General features: G+C 39.6%; 1 protein-coding gene across 1 annotated transcript; it reads right to left on the reverse strand.

Moving 5' to 3' along the window:
- Window positions 1-541: 541 nt before the first annotated feature.
- QRFPR (pyroglutamylated RFamide peptide receptor) lies at window positions 542-5508 on the reverse strand (the record flags this gene model as incomplete). The annotated part of the gene is made up of 5 exons (XM_010080785.1): window positions 542-1106; window positions 1957-2054; window positions 3638-3873; window positions 4675-4736; window positions 5350-5508. Coding segments are annotated over 5 exons (959 nt in total), but the record flags the coding sequence as incomplete, so codon positions are not given.
- Between the last annotated feature and the right edge of the window lie 4723 nt (window positions 5509-10231).

The raw sequence follows: 10231 nt of genomic DNA on the forward strand, positions 1-10231 counted from the left end.
ATAGTAATATATCCAAATATACAAATGAGATATACACAGTGAAACAGCTCACCATGCGATGACCAAGGCTCAGCCCATTCTCAGCTAACGGTGCCAGAGCAGGGAGAGTCCTGAAATCACAATCCCGGAAAAGACAGAAGAGCCCAAGCATCCAAGAGAGCAAGAGCTGACTGAGAGACAATCCCGAGAGAAATGGAGATTACCCAGAGAGAGCGGTGACATAGAGAGAGGGAGCCTCCAGACAGACCCTCATCTATACACCGGGCATGACATACATGATATGGAATATACCATTGGACAATCTGGGTCTCAATCCTAAACTGAAGATTGAATCCTAGGCTAGTAACTGGGGCTGTGCTCGCTCCCTGCTTCTCCTGCCCCTGCAGACACTGGCACAGCAGAGAAGCTGAAAAGTCCTTGGCTGTCCTGGCAGTAACTATAAACATCAGTATGTTACCAGCCTTCTTCTCAGCACAAATCCAAACACAGCCTCACATTAGCTACTATGAAGTTAACTCTGTCCCAGCCAAAACCAGGACACTCATCCTTACAAAACATATTACATTTTCTCAACCATTACCAGAATCCACAAAACACTTTTCCCCTCATTTCAGCATGTAAAGCACAAAATTGTTTTAAATGGCTTACTCAAAGTTACCATATAAAGAGACTGCTTTTTCTGTTCTCAAAACCTTTGTGACACTACTGTCCATTTCCTAATGCAGACTGCACAGTAAGCTCAGAGCTGAATAAAGCAAGGTGCCTTTTCAAATTCCTTTTTGAAGCTGGCTGGTCACAGAACTTGACTTCAATGTTGCCATCGCTGAATGCCTCCCTCCTGGCTTCATCCGAGTCAATGGGATCTTCCCGAGAAACACTTGCCTTTTGCCGCCTCATAGTAATCCCCGAGTTCCCGGGCTGCCTGGTTGGGGATGCATTTTCTCTGACAACGCAAAAGCAGATGGCAGACAGAAAATTTTTCTTAAAGTTTTCATTCATGAAAGCATACACAATAGGGTTGCAAATAGAATTGAAGAATCCTATTATCTGGACGATTGCAAAGATCATTTTGACTGTCACATCATCATATTCTTTTTCAAAGTTACCTGAAAAAGAAAAAAGAAATATGCTGTAAGCACAGAATGGCATAAATACTCAGTACTTAGCCCATTTATATCTAGTCTGGCATTAGCAGCTTTTGTTTAACATCAACAGAAGACCTTGCTGGAGGCTCTTAATATTAGCAACAGAGCTTCTTCAGCAAGGGAAGACCAAGATCTACCATGCATCCCTGCTCTGTATATATACATAAAAAAGGACAAACTAGTCCAAAAGAGAATTTATGAGCTAAAAAACTTGCCCAACTGCCAAGTTACAGAAAGCCTCTGTCCATCATCTTAATATTGAGGTCTTGCTGTTTCTTCAGTCTTCCAATGCCTAGTAAACTTCCTTTTCAGGACTGGATTATGTGCTGTACAAATCCAGAAGCAATGACAATCTCCTTTCTAAAGGCCTTACATTCTAAAAGAGCTGGTAGAGTCTGGATTCCCTCCCTCCCACCCATCCTGCAACTAAGTCCAGTAGGGTTTACAGCCAGACACAAAGATTATCTTTTTTTATTCACAGAGCAGAGGAAATCTGGCTGACACATAAGTGTATCTCATATGAGGTATCGCCCAAACACTACATCCAATAAGAGGTTTTTTGAAATGTACTTATTTACCATGAGCCCTGCAGATCTATCTATCACTCATAGACTTCAATAATTCATCTGTTGTTGATGATGTAGCTCTACTGCAAGACAGTGATTCAGGATTTATAAGCAAAACCTTAGCCTTTGCTGGCAGAAGATATTCTATAGCTGAATGCTGCAGCAGCCCTAGCTTTTCAAAACCTGTAGTTCCATTATCAAAAAAACAAAACGACTTCATTGTATGACACATGGCAGATACTCACTGTACTCTATCATCATGTGAATCACATGGAAAGGGGCCCAACAGACTGCAAAGAGAAACACCACTGTCACCATCATTACAATTGCTCGCTTCTTCTTCCTGAAATTGCATCAAGACATTCCATACTGAATCAACTAAGAATTGACTTGTAGTTATACATGTCTCATTAAGTTAGATCTGTAAATGTGTTCTGATGGTTGCAGATGCAAAGAAATGCCTGGAAGAATGCTCAAAGTACACAATTCCCTTTGAAACAAAAAAATGCAGCATCATATAAATCTAGTACATAAATTAACGCTAACGCCTTTTATTTCTCTCTTTTCGGAAAGCAATGCACTTGGTAGCTGCAGCAAGCAATGACATAGTGCATCTTGCAAGGCATTTTCAGTCTATTCAAGCAGATGCAATTCCAATAGTAACAGCTGGGGGTGGGGAGGGGACAGGGACACCAAACCAAAACCACATTAAATTCCACTAACAGGTCACAAAACAAGAGCCCCTTCTTAGAGCTGAGAGCACTGACCATACCTGCAGCACCTGATTATACAGAGAAATTGACAGCGAGTAAATGAAACTACATCTGCAACATTCAACCTTTGCTGCCAGGTGAAATGCTGAAATAAGAGCAAGAAACACACTCCCCGCCTCAGCTAGAATATCTCACAAACTCAAAGTACACATGAATTTATCATAATCTCCAAACTGATAACGTACATCTTTTAACTACATTTATAGATCCCAAGATGGATCTCTCACTTGAGCTCAAGTAGCAGCACATCACTGGTAGTAAAGGACCTTCTCCTCACTGTCTGAAAATAAACTGAGGAGTAGCCCAAAGATTACACGTCACCTTAACTCTTGTGACATTGCACCCTCTTTCAGTTTTGACTTAAAAGGTCTGGCTTCCTTAGGCACTTGGTTAGACAAATATCTAAAGAGTAATTATCTTTAAGCTGACTGACAGTATTCTCCTTACAGCCAATGCTTAAGGTGATACTCTCCTGAATGAGCAGAACTGTTAGAGGTTTCTAGCACATCGGGCAACAGTTCAATTTGCCAAATGAAAGATAAAAACATGAGGCAATATTAAGGTTAGCCTGCATTTAGTGCTAAATAGCAAAGTTGATAATTACTGATTTTCATAACTTTTCAGATAGAGTTACCGTCTGGATAGTCTCACAAAACACATCTGAGAAGACTCCAAACTCTTCAGAAGCCATATTGAGTTAAACTGTACCAAAGTACTTTTCTAACGAATTTTTTTTCCCTATATGCCAACTTAATATAATAGGATCATAAAGCAGTGTTCACAGTCTCAGAATTATATAAGGAACCTTTCATAGAACATACAAAAATAATCTAGCAGCATTTTCCCCAAGTCATCTTCTAACTTCTGGCCTACATCTTTCAAAAACAAGCATTTCACAATGTATAATATGAGCTTTATTGAAAGGGCTTGACTTCCAAGGTGTGGCTTTGAAGATAACAATGCATTTAAGTTGCCTTAAATTGGGTATCTAAGTGTGAAATAACTAGTTGGCTTTAAAAATCTAGTCTGTACTTGTAGACTCGCCGATGGATAAGGAAAGCCACTTCTTTTTCCTTTGCACAGGTTTTCAAGAACTGTCAGAAAAAAATGCTTTCTACATGTCAAAGTTATAACTGTACTTTACTTTACAAACCTTGATATTTTTGACATTTCATTCCCATGAATGGTTTGAAGAACGGAAGCATCTCCCACTCGTTTCTTAATCCAGAGTTCATAACCAATTTTAGTGTACAAAAAAAGCATCAACATCAATGGAAGAAGGAAGAGTATAACAAGAATAAAGGTCGTATATATCTTCTGATAAATCGGACTGGCCCATTCTTCCAAGCAACAAACATATACTTTTTCATATAGAAAGTCATATTTAACCTGTAACAAGTGTAAAGGAGATGAGTCACACAGTGTTTACCTCAAGTGTAAAAACCAAGCACATTCAAATATCCCTCGCTCTTACTACAACCACCAAAATTCAACAGAGAATTTTCAAAGCGACAAAATCCTTTGACGTACTTTCCCACATCAAGTATTGGGTTGATCCAAGTTGACAAAGAGAGGTCAGGAGATACTCTCATCTGCACTCCTCCTCAGAACTACTTTTTTTTTTTAATCAGGATTTTCAAAGGAGACCATGGCTACATATTCTGCAAGTAAAGATGGGTGTATAGAAATCTCATGTATTATTCTTTAAAAAGATTCATTAACATTCAGACTCACAAGCAGCAGATTCTGACAAGCCTTTTTTTTTTTCTCCAAAAGTATACAGTAACTCCTTAAACTCTAATGGGCAGCTAATATACATTTTAAAATAGACACAGTTCTTCAAAATGTCAGGGAACACTATGTCATCCTGAAATATTAACCTCAGCCCTACACTGCTGTGTGCCAGCGCACCTATAAACCAAATAGAAGCCACAGTGGAAGTCACAGATGCAATTGGTGCTCTTTGACACAAACGATGAGGGTAGACACGGCTAGTCCCTGTTGGTAGTCCTCCTTCCAGTGCACGCAAGTCCTAATGCATAGCCTTTCTCACACTGGCACACAGAACAAAAGCTCCACTTCTCTTATCCCACTGTCTCTTCTTAGTTTACTCAATCTCACTGCTAAAGACACAAATAGACCCAGCAAGGTCCGAGCTTAAAATGTAAATTCCCATTTCACCTAACATACCTCAAGCCGTTGCACATGCCACATAGGAGACCCAACAATAACTGCCAGCAACCAGACTATGCCTGTAAACAAATACATTTCTTAATACTTTGTACAACAAGCAGCATGAGTTCTGGTACAAACAGTTTAACAGCTTCATCTTTAAAAAGTCAGGCAAAGTGGACAATTTAAATAAAGAAGAAAGTTTTCTGCATGAGGCATACCTCAGTCAACATTCACATCAACAACAGCATGCTCTTTCATTATCAATTTCCTTTCAAATTGCCTTCACTTATTGGTATCCACATGTAAAGGCAATTGAATTTGCATGAGCAGCACTATATACACACTCTCTTTGTGTTGCAGCAGAAGGGCCATTTACAGCTGCGACACTCCTCTAGCAGGGCTTATACATTTTTGAACCTCTCTTATAACAAAAAAGCTGCCAAAGGTTTATCAGAGCCTTGGTTAAATAAATCTTTAACTTCAGATTGTAAGTTTATAGTCAGAGCTTTGGCTAGCAATTATTATACATACAGGTACCATCCTTGAGTTATTTTATGAACATTACTAGACTTATCATTACCTCTGATTCACTGGTCACCCCAGTGCCACGTTCTGCCATGCCATCTACACTAGCTACACTGAAGATTATTTCTCTATACACACAATTATCAGAGATACCTAAAATCTTACCTAGCATCGTGAAAGCTCTTTTATTGGTGTACTGCCACTTCATTTTTAATGGATGCACAATTCCCTGGTGTCTTTCCACAGCAATGCAGGTCATTGTAAGAATCTCAGTTACAATAGCAGTCGATTGAACAAACGGTACCATCTTGCAAGCGAAGGCACCTGCAATAGTCAGAAAGGTACTCAACAACTGCAGTTCATGAAGCTATTAATACTAGACTTCATTACTAAAGTGCTATCATACAAGAACAGACTAATACTATTAGATTTATTTTAACAGCTAAAGTGCTAAATTGCCTATTTAAGCTACTTGTCAAATGCAGCTTTCAACAGTTATTCTTCTATTGGACGTACTACATCTGCAAAACCAAGACTTCTAAGGATACACTTGCTAGCTCATTCCTATTTCACTTTTGACCAAGGCTTTGATCATCTAGTTCCAAATGTGCCAAGTTGCAGGGATATTTATTATCTTTTTACCTTTGCAGATTATTCTCCCATTTTATCTAGGTCTTAACGTTAACCGTTTAAAAGTTTACCTTTTCTGCTGTTTCAAATCCTTCTGCTCATTTAAATACCACTTTATTTGTACACTTTGGCACGTAAAGTATCATTCTGCCAAATGATATATATAGGAGCTCTCTAAGAGGCCTAACATGAGAAGAAAAACTCAACCTCTTCACCATCCTTCAATTCTCCAAGTCTCTCTCTTTCCTGATTAACATTATGTTAATGACAGCATCCAAATTAGATGCAATTTCCTGCCTCCATTTTCACAGTTTTATAGGTTCCCACTGTGAGTATGTATGCACAGCTAGCACAGGTCTTCAGATTTCATTGCTGCTATAGCTTCCCAAACTACATATTTGATTCTTAACATTAGTCATTCTCCACTACTCATCCTCAAGCCCCAATCTTAGAAACTATGTTTTCATTTACTCTTTTCCAAAAAATCTAATGTTAACGCCTTTCCTAACCCACTTCTCATTTACTCATTTTCTGACCGTATTTCTGACCCTGAGATAATTTTGTATGTCCAGATTCTCACAGTTCCCTCATATTCTTACAGTTCAGTATCAGCTGTTCATTTCCGCAACAGCTGGGGTTATTTCCCTTACTGGTTCATTAATTATACCTTACCCAGGTATAATCCATAAACTCCAAACAGCCAAAGGATATCTGATCCTATTGTAAATCAAGCTTTAAGATGCTACAGATGCCTTAAGAAAACACCAGGAAACTATCAAAACTTAATCCTGCCCTCCATGGAGGGAACAAAGAACAGGGAAACTTCTGTCCTGTAAGCCAGGCTAAAAGCCACTGTAGTTTACAAGAAGGAATTCGCTTGCTACTAGTCTTATCAATTCTAGCTGCCAAAAAAAAAAAAAAAAAATCACTTTTTTCTGTGCCTTCAAAAAGGAAACGACAGGGCAAGTGGGAAAGGATGGAAGTCAAGTACCTTTCAAGTACATACTCAACACCAGCAACACTGTGAATGTGCACGCAGATCTGGCTTAAAACAGAAGAGTGACATTAATGTAAGTAACTTCCATAAATGTGAAGCAAAAGAATGTTTTCCACTAGACACAGCTGGCTGAAACAGAAACACCTGCTCTGTCACAGGTCACATATTTTTCTTGGTGGGCTGAACCTGTGTGGCAAAAGCAGAACAGCCACATGCATTTTTATAACCAAGAAATAATGAAAAAGAAATTTTCAAAAGGGTAGTAGCTAAAAGCTACTCAAAAAAAAAGCCTCTATACATCAACAGTAAAACAGAACAGTATTTCAGCCTCCCTAAAGCTTCGCATGCTGCCAAGCCCAGGGCCAAGGGAAGTGTGGAAAAAACATTAAGAAAAAACAGGTTATTGTCAAGACTTGCTGAAAAATTATCTCCTTTTTTGTCATTTTCCACTTGCATCCCCCCAGTACAGAAACGTGACTTTTTTCTGTATTTTAAATTATACATTACCTAGTATCTTAAATAAGTATGAAAATGCTTAACTTTCTACAAGGTAAGTCTTTCAGCAAACACTTCCAATAGACTGTTAGCAAAGACAGCACCCCTGCATTTAATACTGATGGGGAAAGAAAATAATTTGCAGAGGATTACTGGGCATGAAAATAAGTAATTGCTTCTCCTTTTCAAGAAGCTAAGAGGTTCCCAAAAGTATTCCTGATGCACTGCTGAAAACTGCATCATTTATTCAAGCAATGACTAGTTTTCCCTAATGATAACCCATTCAGAAGGCTGCACACATAAATGGTATTCCCTTAAACAGTTCTTCATGCCTTCATTATGAGATGTTGTGCCTGTCACTATTAGTTAGCCATTTCATCACCCATTTAAAACATCTGTTTTTCTTTTATCAGGATAATAAAGCCAAAACCCTAAAACCATTCTCTGATAAAAGCTGAATTGCTCTTTCTTGTGTTAAAATGTTCTTGACCAAGCCCTTGCACTAAAATCTCCATCACAGCTTGCAGACTAGTTCTCTCCAGCTCACTTGATGCAGCAAGGTCAGTTCTCTCATATTTTGTAATTTCAGGGCAGAAAACAAGTCAGTCCTCATCATAAAAACGACAACCTTAAGGGTCTTTCATACTCAGGCAATGCATTGTTTTATATCAATTCTTGGGTATACAGGCATTTTGCATCCTTAGTAGTTTACCACCCACGGTGCACAAGTCTCTTGCATGTTACCTGTGAGGTAACATAGAGGAAAAACATTATACATACCTCTACCCAGAAAATGGTATGAGTGTAGCACTTAGTAATAAGTAGATCTGTGGTAGTTTAAGTCAGTTCACGGTCAACTACAGCAGCTGAGGTAAAATGGTATAGCATGAGCCTATGCAATTAGACCATGCACCTCGTGCAGCCTATAGCTTATTTAACAATGCAAGGTGGAATCCAATTTCCTGAAAATGCAGTTGCTAAATTGTAGGTGAAGGTAAGATGTATTAATGAACATATTGTACTTTGGGACATAGTCAATGGGACCTACAGATCCACTTGTATTGAAGACACTCTAGCACAGCAAGGAGGGTAAACAAAAAATACAGGAAAACGCACAGAACAGTATACTTTAAAGTACTGAACTACTGAATATCTGAAGATATTGGTTGCAATCATAACTTGTACACTTGCTACTTCTAGATTTTTGTCAAGCATTCGCAGTAACAAAACATGAATGTAAACATACATATTTTCTCCCATACTGCTCCACACACCTGTGCCATATCTCCCGTAATTTACCTCAGATGGAGTCTTCATCCCACCTAACTTTTAGTTGATTCTGGTCAGATGTGCGGTCAAGCTGACAGACCAGGGTCTCCTTTATAAGTAAGAAGAATCACAGCTCTTAATTTTAGGGAAAGCTATCCAATTCAGTCCTCTCCCCTTTATGCAAGATCTCTTGATGCCATCAGTAACTTTCTGCTATATTCTTCTTCAAGCAATGAGAACTGGAATTCAAAAGGAATGCACAACAGCACAGCTACCAATTTATTCCATTATTTTTATTTACACATCCTTATTAATTTTGGGGTTCAACATCTGTACTGTCTTAAAACAGTGGCTACCTCACCCAAAGACAGTTCGTAAGAAAATGGAACAGTTGTCCTTACTATCAGTAGTCCCAGGAGTTTTGTATTCATCACTTCTCCCAGAAAGCTCCTGTTTTTCAGACAAAAATAAAGGCCACTTCTCATTGGGTTAGGTATCCCTGTGCTTTCCAAGTCTCCTCCCACCTGTCAATTCCCATCCTGCATTCCTAGGGATATACTGGAATTAAATCTCCATGTTCTAAAGGTAACCTTCAGTCTCCCAACAGCAGAAGCACAGGAAGCCTGGGAAACTGAAACATAACTGTGTCACTTTATGAACACCCTTTCTATTCATGTTGAAAAATCCTGAAAAATATTTTGATTTGTGGATGCATATGATGTTGTCTGCTACTTACTGCAAAACCATCCCTTTTCTTTTTCTATTTATGATTGTCAAACTCTGTTTAAGATCAAGAAAAGGAAGAGAAATATCATCTGCTGTTTGACTTCACCTTTGTCTTTTTGCTATTTTACTTCTTTGGAACTGGGATGCATAAAAAAGAAAAAAATTGTAATTCTTTCTAGGCATCAGGGAGGCCTTGCCCAAAGGTCTTTCATATAAAGGGAAATACAACATAATTCCCAAGATATGAGCATACCTTGAAAATGATGCATCATGTCAACAATAATTCTGCATGTTCTCTTACTCCCCTAATTATTCAAGGACACCTCTTTTATCCTCACAAAAGGTTAAGGATGTCTGACTCCAAGCTGACTGCTGTCAGAGGTACTTAAGCTGACTAGAGACTTAATGTTGTTTCACTTGCCAGACAAATTTTATTACCCTGAGCAAAAAGCAGAACATACTAGAAGTCCATCTCATCAGCACCACCCAACCTATAGTTTCTCACACACACACTGCAACTTTTAACGAATGAAACTGCTTTTTAAGCATGAAAGTTCTTTAACATAACCTGAGGGAGTGGCGCAACCATTACTTAACTCTGAGGAAAATCAGAGGACTGCAGGCTGGGGTTACTGAACTACACACCTGGCGACAGCGCCTCAGCCCTGCGATAAAAGACTACCAACACGAGTCCGGAGCGAGCAGACGTTTTAAGTTCTCCCCGAGGAGTTTAGGCGCCGTACGAGCACGGAGAGCTCCGCAGGGCGCGCGGAAACAGCGCTGCCGGCCAGCGGCCCCTCACAGCGGTCGGCCGCGCCCCTCTCCTCAGCGGAGGATCCACCCCAACAGCCGCCCCGGGCTCCCCGCAAGGACCCCCGACACCCCTCGGGATTCCTCCCGGCGGGTCTGAGCGGCAGCAGGGCAACAAGC

This window comes from Pterocles gutturalis, unplaced genomic scaffold (assembly GCF_000699245.1).
Source record: "Pterocles gutturalis isolate BGI_N339 unplaced genomic scaffold, ASM69924v1 scaffold39264, whole genome shotgun sequence".
Classification (NCBI taxonomy): Eukaryota; Metazoa; Chordata; class Aves; order Pterocliformes; family Pteroclidae; genus Pterocles; species Pterocles gutturalis.